The sequence below is a fragment of the Sylvia atricapilla genome, chromosome Z (assembly GCF_009819655.1).
Source record: "Sylvia atricapilla isolate bSylAtr1 chromosome Z, bSylAtr1.pri, whole genome shotgun sequence".
Lineage (NCBI taxonomy): Eukaryota > Metazoa > Chordata > Aves > Passeriformes > Sylviidae > Sylvia > Sylvia atricapilla.
Genome location: NC_089174.1, coordinates 42,964,237 through 42,983,723, shown reverse-complemented (window position 1 = coordinate 42,983,723; position 19,487 = coordinate 42,964,237). Strand labels below are relative to the sequence as shown.

At 39.5% G+C, this 19,487-nt stretch overlaps 2 protein-coding genes across 2 annotated transcripts in view; one reads left to right on the top strand and one right to left on the bottom strand.

Moving 5' to 3' along the window:
- The window catches only part of HOOK3 (hook microtubule tethering protein 3), a 563,324-nt gene that overhangs the window by 276,559 nt on the left and 267,278 nt on the right, over positions 1 to 19,487 (top strand). The window lies entirely within an intron of this gene.
- LOC136374387 (pro-neuregulin-3, membrane-bound isoform-like) overlaps positions 5,410 to 19,487 on the bottom strand; it is a 76,351-nt gene continuing 62,273 nt past the window's right edge. Inside the window, exons 2-3 of the mRNA XM_066339727.1 lie at positions 12,780 to 12,909; positions 5,410 to 6,027 (exon numbers count right to left, since the gene is read on the bottom strand). Coding sequence (XP_066195824.1) covers positions 5,934 to 6,027; positions 12,780 to 12,909 — 224 coding nt within the window. The 3' untranslated portion in view covers positions 5,410 to 5,933. The remainder of the gene's footprint in view (positions 6,028 to 12,779; positions 12,910 to 19,487) is intronic.

The window sequence follows — 19,487 nt, the reverse complement described above, 5'->3', positions numbered from 1 at the left end:
AACTCCTCATATGTTAATGTAACCATATATCTTCCACTACAATCTAATATGTATAAGTGAGAATTAATGCTAATTTGGGATAATAATAAAAAACAAAAATAAGCTGGGTGGTGAGTGATTTTTAAAATTTGGGTTGTAATGGGTTTTCCACAGTCCACAGCTTAAGCTAATGAAATTTTGTGGGGGCATTTTTAATAAGAACATGAACTACAACTGCCTCACTGTCTGGGTTTTCTTTGTTTGTTTGCTTGTGTTTTTGTGTTTTGTTTGTCTGTTTGCCTTTGTTGAGTGTTCTTTTTTTTTTTACCAATAATTATAGGAGATTCCAAGCTAACCTTGACCTGAATTTTGAGTTAGCCTATTCAAGAAATACATTATTTGTACCCCTGAATACAAATAGCTGGCTAGATATGTACAGTCTATTCATAAATAAGATTTAGAAGATCTATTTCTATTATATTTAAAGCTGAAGTGTGAAAATAGTTCCCACTGCCAATGTTCTTCTTAGTTTTAGGAATATTGAATATATTTGCTGACTTGAGGATCTGGAGTCTAACTCTAAACTTCTACTTAAATTCTTGAATAAGTTTCAGTCCACTTAGAATTTACAGACCTGGAAATGAATGTATATATGCATATCATTTACAGATATGTATAGGCAACTGATTTACACGAAGTGTAACCACCTAGATGTGGGTTTAGATGTAAAACTTAATTGAAAATCAGAGCTCAACACTGCAGATTTGTACTGCAGATTTGTAGCATTTTAAGTGGCCATAACAGTTTCTTTCTTTTGGTATACTAGTTAAACATTTTGCTTAACACTTACAGTGTTTCCAAAACCTGTCAACCCAAGAAAAACTCACCGAAAGTAGATGTCAAAACTAGTCAAAACTATACAGTAGAAAAAGGAACGTACACTACGTTATGATCACTTCAGTAATTCCTAGAACTCCTTAAGCCAGGAATATCCTACAAATATTACCATTTTAGTGAGCTGATCTCCACTAACACTTTGGGTTGTTGTTATAGCTGTATGATCCCTTTGAAAGCACAAAGAAATTGGTTAGGAATTGAAAAGGGGAAGTGGAGAAAAAAAAAAAGGGGTTTATCTCTCAGGGTCTAGAATCTGCAGGCTAAAAGGAATGATTTGGTCCATACCCATAAATTCAATCCCAAGATGCTCTGCCAATGCAGAAAGTTGTCAAAAAAAAAGAAAGAAAAAGGAAAAAGTTTCAGAAAAGAGCAATACACTGTACTTAAAAATAAATTACATATGAGAATAACAGCTATTCTGTGTCTGCACATGAAACAGGACAAAGGGCGTGTGGTTATGTGGGCAATGCTCCGGTGCACCTTTCTTAGCTATGTGACCAGATCTTCTGCAAGGCTTACATACAAAGATATGTATACATGGGACATCTGAGCAGCCACAATCCAGGAATGCAGCAGGAACCATTAACCTGTAAAGATCTCAATGATATGAACAGGGCTGTGGCCTGAGGATGCCATGTACAATGGCTGAGTGTTTCCACATGGGAACATGACAACAAAGGGATGCCCAACAAAGGGCAGCATACCCCTGTTATGCATTGCTCTCCCTTCTGGCCATGCTTCTGTCCCCAGAATGCATATCCTTGCTATTGCAGGTTGTGACCTGGAGGTGGCTGGCAGTGCTTACTCAGCATTGGGAGTACTCTGCTTTGCAAATTGACTGCAGCAGGCCTCCAGCTTCTGGAAAATGAGGAGCCAACACCTTTTCCCTGTCTTTGGACTGTGCTGTGTTGGCAGAACAACTTGTTGACCAGCTGGATGGATCCTGGGGTCCTGGGGTCTGGGAGTGCTTATTTAGGCATGTGATTTGTGTAAAGGGACCAGGCTCTGTGGGTAAAGAGGTGCACAAGTTTACCCCCAGCAGGTACCTAGGAGACCCTTCCTATGGGGCCAACACCACAGCCATGGTAGCCACTACACCTCTTACCCTTTTTTTTGTTCCTGTGTGCCATGAAATTTAAATCCAGTGGTAAATTTCATGACAAATGGATTTTTTAATGTAGTTAGTGCACATAGGGAATGTCAATTCTTTGTTGCCAATCAGTAACACTTTTAGGGTTAAGTAAGCTGGAATCCATCCAGGTCTCTTCCTAAAGAGCCAGTATCACACGCCTACCTGATCTCTGCTAATGATATACATTAGTTGCATAGAAAGCTTGATTAAATCTTCAGTAAAATGAATGACATGCCCATGCATATATATTGCTGTAATTATGCTTGCTTATAGGTAAGACACCTAGTTTGAAGGTAATTTAATTTTAGGGAAGTCATTCATATCATGCAGTTTCTATTTTATATAATTCAACAGGAAGTTGGTTTTTAGAATCAGAATATATTCTGGCTGGAAGCCTAACAAGAAAACATGCTGAAGAAACATGCATTGCTTATTCAAACCTAGATGTTATGTAGCTCTGACTTATCTATAGTATTCCTAGTTACATTCCCTAGATCTGATAAACAGAACATCCCAACATTTCTCATTTTATAAACAGGTCATTATTTTTTATATTTTTTTACTTAGCCTGATATTTTTGCATGCTTTTTACATGCAGTGTGGCTTCTATTGAATATTTGTCTCTAGGTGCTTTAAGAATAAATACAACTAATTATTTTTAACAACTCGGTTTTCATTTTGGTTATGACTGCGAGGACATGACAGTCCTGCAAGAAAAAAAATACTTAGGAAGCAGTTTTTTTTCACCAAAGTTATTTAAAACTACAACTTGTGGGATATATTGTAGCCTGCTGAGTTGCAGGGTCTACAGAACAAAAGGATGGTGCTGGGAAATGTGGAACAGAAGCCTCCAGAACTGCATGCTCTGTTTATGAGTGGTGTGCCACAGCTGCTGGGCACTCAAGACTTTGGGGTGGCTGCTGTATGGATTCAGGTGGGTGAGTAGCTGACAGACATGGTGTTTCCCAGCTCTGCCACATCTGATGAGCAAGACAGACAGTACCAAGAGGGGCAGAAGGAATTTCATTTTTAGAAAATAATGACCCTTGCCTCATATTGTCACGGTGCCAGTTCTAAATTCACAATTTATATATAATTTTTTACTAGGAAAGTAAGCAAATCCATAGGTCCTTTGGGTGAGGTCCTTGGTGCACCTGGGGCATTTGAGAAGACAAAGAGTTTACCTTTGATTAAACTCTAGAGAGGTTTCCTCAACCTTCTAGTACTTCATGGCTATATCACTGTTTCTTATCCCAGGGATCATTCTGCACAGTGTTGCTATAAGAGTTCTCATACTTAACTACGTGAACATTACCCCAAATGTTTAATGTTAACTCATTACTTTTGCTCTCCTCCATTTGCCTTGATTCCTTCACTTCAAGGGAGTGAATGTGTGAACGTTCAAACAGAAAGTGTATCTGCATTGAACTGATGCATTTTTGCAACAATTTGTGGGCTGCATTCTGCTGTCTTATGTGCCAGTGGTGGACCACAAGCTTCAAAGTTAAAGCAGTCACAGAAAAAAATCCAGGGAAGCATGCCTGGTAGCAACCGTGACTGCTGTGCTCAAGGAAAGGACACTACAGCCTGAGAGACAGGCTTCTGAGATGAGTCAAGTTAGCCTTGCAATGTGTTGGGACAGGGCATTTTCAGAATGCCCAGTGGTGCCTTGTTCTGATCTGGTGAAAGATCCTCAGCCCAGTAACTTTAGGACTCTCAAATAGCAATTCCAGGGCAGTTTTCTGAAGACAAATTTTCTTTAACAGCCAAATTAAGACAGTAACAGCTCATTGGTAGGCACACTTGGAATGGAACCCCACTGACTCTTTCTTTCCAAATGAAGAAAGACCCTTCTGAAAGCAAGTGAAATTAGATTGCTATGGTTCACACATAGATTTTGCTTTTTTTCTATCATTTAAGCTGTTTAGCATCCAAATTTACTCTGTACTTTGCAAAAGCTGCATCTACAGAACAAAGCTAATCATCCACAACACTTGCAAAGTATGAACTTGGCTTTAAGCCCCAGATGCAACATTTGCCTTTAGAGAACTCTCATTTTAAGTCCTCTGTCAGACAGTATGCTCTGGTCTGCTTTGGGTATGATAATAAAAAGTCACATAAATGCTTCTCCATTGATTTTAGTTAAGTATAAATGTGCCCTCAGTTGACCCTTTCCAAAAGTATAATTTCAAGATCTTAAGCAGTATAATAAATCAGATGTTGCAGTGCAGATGCAAGGAAGGCAGAAGTGCCAGCGTCTCATAGCCATTGACTGGGGCTCTCAGAGTGGCTTAAGGCAGGCAAGCCCTTGACCAACTTCAGTGCTAATAACTAGATGTAACTTTTGCAGCAAGGCAAGGGCATCTGTTTTCCATGAAGGTAACTTTAGAAAATCTCAACCTGGTGTCTTTAAAAATCCCAGCCAGGGTTATGAAACTGAAAAACAAAGGGAGGAAAACTTTTTCTTCTCTTAGGCTGCAAAATGAGTGTATAATAAACACATAATTCTTCTATAGTTTTCAGATAAAATTCAGCAGTAAACAATGGATCTCATATTTTTCACACCACCTCCTTTTAAATTATTATTCTAAAATCAGAAAATCTTAGCTGCACTTTTCACCACAATTCACAGAAAAGGCCACTTAAATTTAACATTTTGTAAACAAATACTGTAACAGCACAAAAAAATTTAAAGCCATTGTTACCAGAGGCATTTAAACATAACTCACACTAATAAAGCTTCTAAAATGGGGCTTAAAATGCACACTCAAGTGCTGAAGGTCTGGTCCCCAGTCAGCACTCTTGGGATTGATGTTGGTAGCTTCCATGATGGAAAGTATTAATTATGCATGGACGTTTTTTCATCCATAAGTGTAAGAGAAAACCTGTGCATCTCTTCAGGTTCCAAAAAATCCAGCACATAATTACAGCTTTTTGTGCTGTATATCGATGGAAATTAAATTGAGCTGGCCTATAGTCTTTCTGTGCTGGCAAGTAATCCATCAAAAAAACAGTTTCTATAATACTGCTTTTAGATCCTGATTGTTCCTGATGCCAGGAACAATTGAATATAAGTAGTACACATGCATTTAAATGCAGTATCTAAGCAATTCTCTTGTATGTCACCTTTGACTTTGCTATAGCCAATGAGAGAAAATAAATACATAGTGTACTTTCTGCTACACCCTTGTCAAGTAATAATCCATGGGAAACCTTATGGGATGTGACTGCACTGCTGATTTGAGCAGTCTGTGTATGTGCGTGTCTGATACTTTCATTTGGACAATTAATCTTTGATCTCTTGCATCTGTTACTCACAATATAACCAAAACATGTTAGGCCCCATTGCTTAAGTAATCTCTCCCCCTGCCCCCCCCCCCCGCTCCTTTTTTTTCTTTTTGCCTGTGCTCTTTACACTGAAGCTTGGACAAGGAGGAGGAAGAATATTTTGACCCTGTTTGCCAGGTGCTCTTTAGAAATAATGTAAGCACTTCAACTACCTTTAACCTCTAGTTCCAAACGCAAATCTCATATACAAGTAGAGGACTAGTTAACCACCCTTTGGTTGAGGGAGTGCTGGCCTGTATCATGGCTCATAAGCTTTTTGTGGCAAATAAAATGGGAGACTTAAAAAATGTAATTTTTGTACTTTTTTGGCATGATGTCAGCAGGGAGTCCATATCATACATTCAGAGTTAATTTCACAGCATTCCTAAGTCTTGCATTTCCCCATACTCTCAATGCCAAACAATCTCAGGACTGCTTTCTGTTATAATTTGCAATTGCTTTGTGTTATAATTTTCATGCAACAGGCAGAGACAATCAATGTTAGGCCTTAGGCAACAAATCTAGTTACAGATTAAAAAAAAAATAAGATTGGAGGAGAGAGGCAGCGACAAGAAAGCAGCACCAACTGAACATGCTTCTACTGCGGCACAGACAGAAAAGTAGTGGACGTACTGTAGAAGCTGGCCATTACGTAGTTTTGGCAGCGATCACCAGTAAATTCATTTGGGCACCTGAGAGGAAAAACAAACAAAAAAAATGGTAGAGAAAAAAACAGAGAAAAGAGAAGAGGTGAATATATGCTAAGAAAGAAGCTCCTTCAGTGTGAACTGATATGACTTGGTGAGTTCACTTTCAGAAACTGAATCTCGGTTTATTGTGTCAAAATAGCGCAGGATGTTGAGAGCAATTTGCTCTGTGGAAATGTAAAGAAATCCCCCTGCAAAACCAGCCAAAACCAAACCAATCCAGATCAAAGTGTGTTTCAAGATATGAGACAGAAATTCACCATTCCAGAGACCCAGATTGGTTTTAGGATGCTCTTTCCACAAGGCAGCAAGGACACAAGATCTGTACATACTCATCTCCATGAGTTTGGTCTTTTAGAGTTGCACTTTGCAGCAGTCTCCCAAACAGGAAAACTGCCAGCATGTGCAAAACAAATGCATCTGTGAATGAATGGAAAGATCAAAAATTACACAAATGAGAAATATTTTGGAGGTCAATAATGCCATGGTGTACAGACTGTACTTCAGAAAATCCAGTCATAAATTACTGAGTAAAGAGGCCAGTTGCAGCTGAACTGTGAAAACACCAAGTACTATTGATTTTGTTGCTGTAGTTGGGGAAGAAAGCAAAGTTCAGATTATTTTAACATACTTTCTTGGTTTTGGATTTTCATGGGCAGAGTTTCAGTACATCTTGCTCCAGTGAATCCAGGTTGGCACCTAAAGGGCAAAAATGTCATAAGCAATAGTACACCAAAACCACTGCACTAACAGACTTAAATCTGCTGGTCTATGGAGTGCGAGTGCATTAAGTGACCTCCTGGCTGGGTGTTAGTGAAAAATGTTCAGAAGAGAGATAAGAAAGTGTAACCTTTCCAGAAGATAAAACTTTGCAAAATTTTCAGCAAAAATCCATCAGAGAAAAAAAAAAGTAATTTTGCTTGTCTGTTTTGAAAAAGAAAGAAGAATCATGGCTAGCGAAAGTGTGCACCAGCTCACTGTTTATTCCATCTCATGAAGGGATTGAGTTCCCTTTTAAAATTTGCAATGCAGTGCATAACAACAATTTACACTGTTGCTTTCATTAGTCACACAAAATCTATGAAAATACAATTTCCCTATTTCTGTGATGGCATGTTGTGTCTTCTGGTAATTTGCTTTGAGGAGGAATAGTTAGTACAGTGATCAATGGAAAGCCACAAAAATCCAGCAGATGAGAAGACAAAGTCAAACTCAAAGGGAAATATATTCAACACGGCTCACAAAAAGACAGAAAGTCAGTCCAGGCACAAAGTAAAAGAAGAAGGCCAAAGTGCTCTCAAGATTTGCAGTCCCAGAGCCGTCTGTCCTTCCAGTTCTTAAGCTCTTCTGCAGAAAATTTCAGTGCAGCTTTTCCCTTGATCATAGAGAAGGAGTTTCTCTTCTGTGATTTGCCCATCTTTTCTGCTGCTGCCTATCAATTCTTCCTTCACCTTCATTCTCCAAGCTGGAGCAGGGCTCAGGCTCCCAAAATAGCACCACAGCAATGCAGGCTTCCTGTACTTCAGACTTAAGTGTGAATGTCTATCCACCACACTAAAGATCTTTATAGATTTCAGTCTTTGCTCTTTCTCTTTCTTCTCTCCATTCTTAATAAGCATGCAACCTGAAATTACTTGATATCTGCTCCTGGGAACACCTTTTAGTTGTGCTTCCTGTCTTCTTGATGCTTCTCATGAGTTTGCCATGGCGCAAGAATATCCCACTATTTTTCTCCTGCTGATGACATAGTGCTAGCCTCTTTTCAAATCTCTTTGTAATTTCCTTGTTGGGTGCTAAAAGGCTTCTTATTTGCAAATACCTGCTGCTCAGAAGAACCCTCCACCTCTTCTATCCATCTGAGTTTCATGTGTGCTGAAAGCTGTTCCAATATTTTAAATTCTGCTTTTCTGCAATTGCCTCTAGCCATAAAAGACAGGGATGCTGCCCTTGCACAAGTGAGATTTTCAGAAAATCTCTTTGGCAAAGGATCAGTATCAGGGATAAACACTAGCATCTTGTTTAAACAAACCACTCAGGAATGATATTTGTGTAATAAAGGTATATTTTGGGCATTTGAAGACGATCCTTTGGACCTGATTTTCTCTAATGATCTATTTGCTTATTAAGGAAGAGAATTTAAGTTCTTCAGTGCCAAAGTCACCTCTTTTGGTAAGTACCCAGTGTGGAGAGATCCCAGTCTCCACAGATATATTCAGTTGAGAAAAATGCAACAAGGGTAACTGTCTTTAGAAGATGTTTTTGCTGGACATGGCAGAAGACTTTTTGCACCTTTGAGAAAAGGCAAAATGCTTTTGATAGAAAACATTTTGATCTATGTTACTGAATCAAGAATAAAAATATTTCAAACTACTGATCTTGTTAAATGGCTGTCCCTGAAATTCGGCATTTGCACATGCTTGGCTTTCAGTTCACAGACCTTTACATCTTTCTCATCAAGCTCAACCTTACAAATTCCCAAGAAACATGACTGAAAGCCTCATGTTTTCCTCCTGCCACTGCCTGTTGCTGGTTTCTTGCATGGTCTGTACTTGTTTTCAGATGTTGGTGCAGCTGTGGAGGTGGTGAAAACAAGTTGAACACTGGCATAGACAATGCTGACATCACTTCCAGACTAAGCAGGGTCAGCCCTGTTGAGAAGGTGCCAAAAACAGTTCAGGTGTGTTTTATGCTTCCTCTGAAACCATTGTCAGCAAATGGTCGACAAACAGTTGCAGCACCTGCCCTTGAGAATGAGTCCAGGGTGGGCCAGCTGAGAGGAAAGCTGAGATGAGCATTTCCACTTCTCATGATGTGTGAATGCTAGAGGCATGTTATTGCTCAGATGTGCACTGCAGCCCTGTTTCCAGTACAGTTTGGAAGGTTGTTTCCTGTAAAGTGTACTTCTACAATAAGCTTGAATGGTGTCCTTCCCCAAACACCTTGTCCTCCTCAAAGTTTTCAGACACTGTTTCTTTTTGTGACTCTTTTTTCCCTTATATTGTTATCCATGTACCATTTTCCTTTAGGACAGTTGCAAAAGTTGATGTCAAACAACTTAGAGCAAAATGTTTATGTTTGTGCTGTGAGAGCCTTATAATTTCCTTTCTGCCTTAAAGAAGCCCTACTTGGACCATTTATTTCTTGTATTAACTGGGTAAAACCAAACTGAACTCCATATAGAATATTTGCTTTTTTCCCTCTACACACAGTAGTTGCAAAGAGCATCATTTCCACGTGTTCAGTGGACGCTTCTGAGAACACTGAACATGTATCATCAGACTGTTTTTCATCAGGAGAGGAATGTCCAAATGGTTCAGGAACTCATATTTCCATTTCATTCACGGCCTACAAACAAATGCGTTGTGGGAGAGAATGCTTTTTTCCCCATGAGAAGTACAGTACTTAGTTATCCATTTCATTGCCTAAGTCAGAACTAGTATTTCTAGCCTGTCTCTTGAATGAATACTTCCGGAACTTTTGCTTGCAAACATGCTGGTTTGAAGAAACTTCCACCCATTTCTGTTCTACAAAGGCCTTTACATGGAGACAGATATAGAAAATGGCTATATCATTAAAAAGTATATAATTCGCTCTTTTGCGGTTAAGAAAAGCAGCACCACACTTCTGTTAATAGAACAGCATTATTTTCATCCAACGAAATTCCATCATAAATTTCATTTCTTCAGTAGTAACAAAACCACTAGAAAAGATGATGTCTGCAAGTCAGAAATCAATTAGTCAAGACTATCATGACCTTCATGGTAGACATTTCAAAAGAACACTCTAAAAGTGTAATAGATCTTATATTGACGTAGATTTTTTTCAAGCAAGAAAGAAATGCTAGGAATTTTGTTCTTAATTTTACATTTATTGAAATCTTTTCTTTTCAGTGAACTTGGGGACACATTTCCAACTGAACAGAAATGGCTTAAGAATCTCAGTCTTACAGTAACATCCAGGCTTCTTATGTCTATGATGCTTTCAAAATGTGACTCATGTTCTTTACAAAGCTTCTGAAAATTGTATATACTAGTTTATTTAAGTAGTCAAAGCTTCCTATTTCATCTGTCCTATTTTGAGACTGTTTTACTCAGTCTTGCGCCTTAAATAAAATATATGTGGACAAAATACATATTAACACAGATGTAGCTCTCCAATGCTTTACTATGTCTTCACACATTTCTTGAGCATTTCACATGGTTACCTCTTGAGAGCAGGGAATTTTCTTGAAGTTCACATCAGTATCCAGAAGAGTAAGGTCTGATCCTGTCCAGATCTTCACTATGCGTTTGATAAAATATTTTTTAATATATAGTCAGATTTTAACTGAAAATGAATTTAGGATTTTTTTTTAATAGAATAGGGGATTTACAAAACCAGAGATTACTTGGAAAATTCCATGGTTGTTTTGAATCTGAGTAATGTTTTTTTGGTTAGGGATAAAACCAATTTAGAACGATATGGCTCATGCTTTAGAAATTTTGTTTTTGCTCTCAACAGATGGACCATATGGAAAAATGTGAACTTGCTACTGAGGCAGAAATATGAAGAGCAAGTACCATATTTCAAGCATTCTGTTTCCACAAGCATTTTCTGGGAGTAGATTTGTTTTCTTAGAACAATGAAGACAATGTGTAGGGGTTAGAGACCTATTTTAGATAACAGGAATATTAGAATAAAAAGTGGACATCTTTATTTTTAAAGAAGTAAGAAGAAAACTGTATTTTGTCCCTTCAGTTTCCCACATTCAAGTACTCACTTTTATTTCTTATATAGCAGTATTGCATTGTTTTACTACACAACATAAAATTTTTGTTCTGGCAAGTATTAGAGGGCATAGCAAATGGCCCTGCAAAATGATGGCGGCCCTGACAGTTCTCAGGGTAAGAATCCTTCTCCACTGCCTTATTGTAAATGAGATTCACCCTGTCTAACTTTACAGCGCTGATGCTTTTTCCAAATAGGTCTTGGACCACCCAGGCAGAGGCACATCTGCCAAATCTGGGATTTGTCTTTTCCTTGATATACAGCCCCAGAATTAAAGGTTATTTCATGTCTACAATAAGGAAAAATAGCCCCCACTTTATTCAAATGTCTCCAAGACATTTTATTAAAAAGTTAGCTAGTCTATAATATCATTACAGAACATACACAGATGTTTGAATTAAAATAAAGAAGTGCCTATACCAGTGAAGATGGGATACCTCTGAAATTACCAAGACAATATTAATGATTAGCAAGTCTGCTCAATGCTCAGCTCTGCCATTCACTGGAGTTTTCTGAACAGTGTTCAGATGTGAAGTTGAAACTCAAAGCCTTTTGTACATGCTCTGGAGAGTCATAGCAAACTGCTCATCTGGAATACTGGCTTACAATACCCATGTAAATTTAACATGTAAATTTAACATAAATCTTTCTATTTCTCAAAAAAGAATCCAACCCACAGCACATATAATGTTTCTACGTTCACTTTAGCTAAAAATGATCCTAAAATTCAATGGAACATTCATTGCTTTCAGCAGCACAGCAATCCATGAAAATCCAAAGCTAAACAAAGCCCATGATGTGCAGGTAACATCTTTCTACAAAAAAAGAGAAAACTTACAGGTAAAGCAGAACATTGTGAGGTTAGGTGAGGTTTTGATGGCTTTTGCTTGTTTGTTTTTCTTAAAAAAACCCCTAAAACCAAACCCCCCAAAACAAAACAAAACAAAAAAAAACCCCAACGAAGACAAGAAGTCAATTTCTTCCTGGCCCAATGAAAGCATCACATCACCTAACTCACCTACCAAAGTTATCTTTATAATTAGTGTTTTTTAATTTTCAGTCCTAGGAGACTGAAAAATTATGCAGTTACAGCAGATGACAGTCTTCACCAACCACTATCTCTTTGTCTGAAAAACAGTAATATCCTCACAAATATGCACCCTTTTCACTCAGCCCTCTTAGGTAGCAAGAATGTTTCCCAAGGCTTAAATGCTGCATTTCCTCTCAAGCTAATGTGATGAAGTCCCTATGCCTACTTAATCTTCAGGGGTAAAATCTACACGACATGCTCCCAGACAGGAGGTTAATTCCAGTGCTGCAGCCCTTCATGGATGTTCTCTGATGCAAGGGACTATTGCAGCAGACCAAAACAGCACAACCAGCACCTGAAAAAGGTGCACGAGCACCCCACTAAACTAAACTCACATGACTTCATGAATCAAGATTGGCAGACAAAATAGTAACCTCCACCATGACCATGACATTAATTGGGTTTTTTTTGCAATTAAACACAGTAACATCTGTGAATCTGGTCTCACCAGAAACTATTCAGTTACTATATTAGACAATTAAAATAACAGTTTCTTCAATACAAAGCGTAACATGCAATGCAGTTTTCCAGACCTTTTTTTTTTTTTTCTTTTCTTTTCTAAATGTAGAATATTTAGTTTACAATGTCTGTTTCATTATATCTAATATGAGGCTCAAGTGCCATATGCTTTGTGCCATATAAACACCAATAGAAGATGCTGTGCCACTATCACGTAAAATATTTCCCAGTTAGTCTCTGCTATGTTTCATACGCCTCTGTAGAACACAGAGGTCATTCTTGGCATTATTTCCACATCCACATGGTTAAAAAATGAAGAAATGCAAGTTCAGAAGAAGACATTTTTGAGGTAGTCCTATAGAGAAAAAGCCATTTGTTAAAGCTGATGGCTCCAACAAAAAAAGCAAATAGGATTTCTTACCTGCACAGGTATCTTGGGGGATTTGAGAGGTCTTTAACCATGTAACACTCTCCCCCATTTACACAGAAGGCTTTCTGCTTTATGTCACATTTTGTGAGATGACTTGTCCCAGTTGTAGATGTGGAAGTGGCTGGAAAAGATAAGAATGAAAGATCAGAGGCTGTTTTCCTTTCTGACTGGTAAGTATACTTGTATGTGAGGGAAGAAATAAAGCTAGGGAGGATCTGGCAAGTCCTTTGAGCTCTCTATCTGCTGCTGCCACAAGCACTAATCACTTGACCCTGCATTTTCTTGATTTCCAGAGAGAGTGGAGTTCAAATACATACCTCAGAGATACGCAACCCCACATTCAGCTCGGGAGGAAGTGTGGGTTTTCCTAGCCCTGCCCATCAAGTGGCCTAATATTTTTTCCAACTTATATGTGTTTCATTAAAAAATGTGTAATTTATATTAAGTAACTTTTATTGCATTAATTGCATTCAGGTGATTTTGGTGTGTGATAGTCATTACAGATTGCTCATACAGTGTCCAACAAAATAAGGTCCTGGATGATATTTCCTCCTGGCATTGCCTTGAAGCAGGCAGTGAAGCTTAACCTGAATCCCTGTGCTTATTCAAGTCCTCAGTCCAGCTATGTTCTTCTCTCTGAGGACAGGGTGAATGGCTAAATGCTGAGTCTCTTTCCTTGCTCATAAACAAGACCTGTGGCTACCCTGATTTGACTCTGTAGTAGGAAGAGAATGGGGAGGTTGGAGGTTTTGTTCCTTCGTGTGCATATACAATTGCCATCATTGTGTCCACAGGAATCTTTGATCCAGAGGCCAGCCTAGCATCTTCCACAGTTGGGCACATCTGCATGAGATGAGCATGAGGTTTTGGGCCACCAGTGCTGCTAAACATCATTAGGTGTCCAAACTGTTACATGAAGGTATCACCCTGACCACAGTGTTTTGTAGCTTACTCCCTGCTGCATTTAGTGAATACCTAGAGAAGGCAGGAGCATTGCTTATTTAGCAAACTTTAGGCAGGGTGCCGGGGAAGGGTTTGGGATTTGCCAATGCAATTTCTGTCAAGGATATGCTTTTCATAAGCTCACAGAAAGCAACTCAACTTATCCTCCCCAAGGAGAGACATAAACCCCTTTGGTGGTGACTATCTGTCCACATTGACTGCAGGTGAAGCTTAAACCTTTGACAATATGCCCATAAATTTTAAATGGCTAAAACTAACTGAAGTGACTACCTGCAAAATATAAAAAGTGTGGAGATTCTTTCATGGCATTTGTTTATTTCCAGACATACAGAAGTTAGGAATTTTGTTACTGTGATGAAAAAAATCCCAATATTTTTGTTTCTAAAAGACAGTGTGTACCCTGAGGTGAAACAATGCTGTTACCTATCGAGTGATTTCATTGGAGTTAACTAGAAAGCTGCAAGCACCTACAGAAAAGTTGTCTGATATTTGAAGCCTTTTCTAATTCAAAGGCACTCAAGGGGCATGCTTATAATAGGTGACATGTGACATTCTACCATCTCCTGCATACACTGAATCTGAAGAAAACATGATTTTAGCAGATCAACTACGAATAAATACCACTTATGCATTTTGAACTGTAGTATAATATAGTCCCTGTCACATTTCATTTTTATGCATTTCCCACTATTTTCCAAGTAAATGCATTTTTAGCACTCAGTACTTGGAAGTACTTGGAAGGTGATGCACTCATCACCTTGGCTTGTTTCTCTTTCTTCCACGCTGTCTTGCTTGTATGGGGTGCTCTCCTCTAACAGGCCAGGAAAAACCTCCCTGTGACCTCCTCCAAAACTGAAGCTCCCTCCTGCTTCTCACTTGTATCCACACATTGTGTCACATCTCTTCAGATCCTGATCTTGACAGGGGCCTTAGTGTTAATGAAATGCAAACACGCAGTACAGATTCCTCTTAATAACATGTTCCTTTATCCTGGCCCCTCAAAGCATGATTTATATGCTCTCAGACCAGGATAAATTTATGTCTGGTCTAGGGACAGGAAAAGAGGTCATGTTTTAAGAGTAGTCTGACACTCTTTCAGCAAGCAGGACCTTTCATTTCAAACAGGACTTTGCACCCAATGTTGATGAAAGGCTGGCCTACAGACTGCCACACGCTCAGCAGTGAAGGGTCCTCTGTGTCTGATGTCAGAGGCCTGACCACCATCCTTGAGGATCTCTTCTCCCTTAGGATGGGGAGATGTGCCTTGTAGAAGAGTCCTTCCTTCTCTGCCAGTTTGAAAGGAGCCTGGATTATTGTCATAAAGGAGATGCCTGACATGACAGGCTGTGTCATACCATGTCCTAGGATGTAAGAACGTGGGTGAACAAATTCCATCTGTACAGTTAATGCATACTTTGAGGCCTTTATGAGTCTCAACAGGTAAACAATATTAAGCTTATCACTGCTGATGACCTATCCACCCTTTAATAAAGAACACAATTCAAGCTGTGAGCCAAATACCCTGAGCTCAGAAAGCTAGTGCATTAATTTAGAAGAGGGAAAAAACCTGCAATATTGTCTGCAACATTTTTGAAAAAAAACCAACCAACCAACCAACCAAACAAAAAAACCCACAAAAAACCAAACCAAACCAAACCAAACCAACCAACCAAACAAACCCAACAAAAAAACAAACCCCAAACCCCCCATTGTTTTGTTACCTTGCTGGTTAATGTAATGTTTTAAATTGAATAATAATGGCAGATATAGTAACAAATTGACTTGTAGCTGTCTGTAATTGTTTCCATAATCTCACTTTCTTGCCTTTTCTTTAGGCAGAAGTTCAATTAAAACCAGAACCATGGAGTTTCACAGTTAACAGTGATTTCACAGCTGATATAAGTAAGACTTGAACAGCAGCAATTGCTCTGAACTGATTACTAGAGATGGGAATAATCTGCAGGTCTCAGAGAAATTTCATGAGGCAATGGCTTCACATGTATTTGTAAGGAGTATCTTTACCCGTGTTTGGGGTAAAGATACATGTTTAAAACTGCTGTATAAATCTTGCACAAGAATTTTCTCTGCATTACTGATCTGCTGGCACCATAGACCCTGTCTGCCTGAGCTTTGTAATGGGTTGAGGGGAGGAAAAAGTCCGTGGGGAGTTAGTTCTGATATTAGTTTTTCTTTGCAAAGTATGCATAGTTTTATGGCATATGGCCAGCATTTAGTGTATGCACTGTAAGCCTGCTTTGCCAATTAAATACAAGAAACACTAAGTATGGGTTTGGGTTTCACTTAAAGCCACGTAATGGAAGAAATGTGGTGTTTGGGAGCAGGTGCTCATCAGAGTTCATTTCATACAGTCCATAGCCCCAAAATATGGCCTTTCCATACATCTTTAGCTGACATGGTCCTGGAAGATGTTTAGTGGGTATGACCAGCAGTGATGAGGTAAAGCACACAGCTGTAGAGTATGTATCTGTGCATTGTTATTCTCCACCTATCAAAATTTGTACCTACTCTTCTTTTTGTAATGTTTTCTTCAGCTATACAAGCAGAAGAGAGAAAAGCTATTTGTTCTAGAGTCCTATACCAAACACTTAGCTTACTGCAAGGACTAAGTTACACATATTACAGGTAAATCACAATTTCAAAATATCATGCATGAGGGAATATCTGAAAACACTGCATAGTTTACCTTCCCCTCTCCCTTCCCTTAAGGCAGAAACACCATATTTAAAAAAGCAACTGCAGGCAGCGTGAACAAGGTCACTACAAGTAAAGCAAATATTCACATGGAACTGAAAAACAATGAAATCGGCTCCCATCCATGGGAATTGCCTAAAGACATTAAGAAGAAGAAAAATGGAAGCAATTCCATTTTACAAAAGCAGTTCTCTAAAAGGTGAACTGCTGTTGTAAACTACCTTAGGTTCATTTCATGTCAAGCAGACAAAACTTAATGTAATTCTGTTCTTACCTGGGGAATCTCTGACCCTTTTTTTCTGGTCTGAAACAGAAAAATGCATTCTCTTTCTCTCCCTTGCTTTAAAAAAAATAAAATCTCTAATGTTTAGTGGCTACAGCACCAACTCCCAAACTCTGCACAGATGAGACAGTCCACAGCAAGGAGCCCTAAGGGATCTCTTACTCAATTTAGACTAAGGAGGAAGAGCTTTGCAACCTAAACAGAATAGTATCCATGCCTCTTTGAACTGAGTTTCTGCAAAGGTGGTGTAAAATCAGAGGACACACTCAAAGTCGTGCAAGGTAGCCAGTGAGAAGCTTATGACTCAATGGAGGTGAAGTGGCTTCTGTAGCACACAGGAAAGTTTGCTATTCTCACTGGAAGGCCACTTACTGAAGGTAAATATGTCACCTTATTGGACTGCAGATGGACACTTTTCCAGTCTCTTTTCGTGAGTGAACCGGTGGCTCATGCTAAAGGAGAGAAAGAGACCTGCATAGAGTGAAGTAGGACCAAGGAAGAAAAAGAGGTGGGGTGGGAGTGCACAAAAACAAGATTTGGGGCGACAGAATGTCTGCTCCCAGTTGAAAGCCAGTTTTACTAACTCATATTTGTATACTTGAAGCTCATTAATTTCTCTGAAAGCACAGTCCAGCTCCCTCTTGACCTGCTGATATGCAGTTTACAGATGCACATCCCTGATCTGTAGGGTATGTTGATTTCCTGTGTAACCTTGGCTGTAGCACTTAATTCCTCTGTACCTCCACGAAACCACCTACATTTTCTTCCCTCTGAGTACTGAGCTCAACTCAAAACTGTGACTTCCCTGATGAATCCAACTTGCAAGGTACTTACAGTACAGGAAAGCCTGGCATTTTTGTACTACAATGAATAAGGAAAGCTGCTGATTCCAGAATAACTGTGGGGAGCAGAAGCTACATGGGTACTCTCAAGGAGAAGAGAAGCCAAAACCTGAGAGCAAACAAAAATTAGCCTCTTTCTGAAGAGACAGGACTTTCCATTTTACCAAGTGTGTAAAAAGCTGTATTTCATACAGCCCTTCAGACTTAATTGTTCCAGATCTGGAACTGCGTTCACGTAGCTGTGAACATACCAAAGGTTTAAAAAAACTACCAATACCCACAGATAAACACCAGAGAAAAAATCTCTCCAAAACAACCAAGTCTCTATCTGAGGCATTTACAATCTATTTCATGGGGCTGCTCAGAATTTTTCACATTGTTTTTGTGATTTAATACCCTAAACTGGCTGTTCAACCCAGTTAAAATTTTTTTTCAGCTTCTCTCTTCACAAATAATGTGCAGTGTAACAGATTCCTGGGACCTCCACAGAGAGGAGTCTCTGTTCAGACAGCAGCTGGAATTGAATGCTTACAAGTTAGTCGAATTGCTCTCTGCCCCTAAGACAGTATTTTCTCACTTTGGCACTATCTCTGTGAAGATCAGGGCCAGCAAGAAGGAAACAGGAAATCGCCGGGTCTGCAAGATAGAAACTTCAGGAAAGATTGAGAGCACGTAAACTCTTGCTGAACCAAGGTGGCATGTCTCTCTTCCCCCTACGACATGGACTCAGTGGTGGTTTCCTTTCACAAATTCAGCCTTAGCAAAGCAAAGAAAAAAAAAAAAAAGAAGAAAAACAAAGCACAGACGCTTCAGCTTGCTGCACCACCCGATGGCTTCCTCCCCGATAGGCCAACAGACTGACCAGTTGGCAGGCGTGCGACTGTGAGACCTGCACAGCATCTGGCTCACCAGAGAGGGTCAAGAGGTGACACATGCTAAACACTGCTGATCAAGAACCATTTCTGTTTGCTTCATTTAACTTTGAGATGGTAGAAAGCATGGGCACAGACACAGTTCATAGGTGGTTAGTGAGGAAATGCAATTACTGCTTGGAAAAGAAAGTTTTCAGAAGAAGGGTGGAAAACACAGGCTGTGGAAGAACACTAATGAATGAAAGGACCTGGTTGAAACTGAGCTTTGAGACAAGGCATGCTTTTTCACTACCATGAAAGATGTCAGCTTTCACTTGAGGGTGCTGTGATAAGCAAAAAGCCTTTAGAAAATATTCCCCACCTGGTGAAGGGAGACATGAATGGCAAAACACAAGGCAGTGACAGACCAGAGCATCCCAAGAGGAAAAATGTGTGTGGTAGGAAAGGACAGAAGGAAAAGAAAAGAAAGGAGGCGCAGAAGAAATACGCATAGATTGGACCAATGCAGGAAAAACAGGTCTAAGATCAGGAATGCTAAACTGACAGCCAGACTAGGAAGTGCTTTTGCTGTTGAGAGACAACCTTGCAAATGCCAGGAATGGGTGGGAGGGTTTGAAAAATTTAGAGACCTTAGATTAAAGCAGACAGCAGATGAGGAGCTGAATGCAAATGTCATGATACAATGAATGTTACCCCGTGCGGAGTCCTTTCTATACTGGAGAACATCCCATCATGCAGAAAAACGTGAGTGGCCAAATAACCTGTAGGAAAGGATTCCTGGCTCACTTTGTTTTGGGGGCCACAAGGCCTCTTTTCCATGGTTGCTGTGCAGCAAGGTAGGGTACATAATTCCTTGGGCTTGGCAAGTAATGGGCCGGGTAATGGGCTGAGCCCATGCTGAACAACATTAATACATTTGTTAGGAGCCGCTTCATCATGTTTTCACTCTTGTGTATCTCACAGCTCTCCCACAGAGCTCTGAAAGGCCTCTTCAGGCTGCTGACCACCAGGGCAGATGCACAGGAGA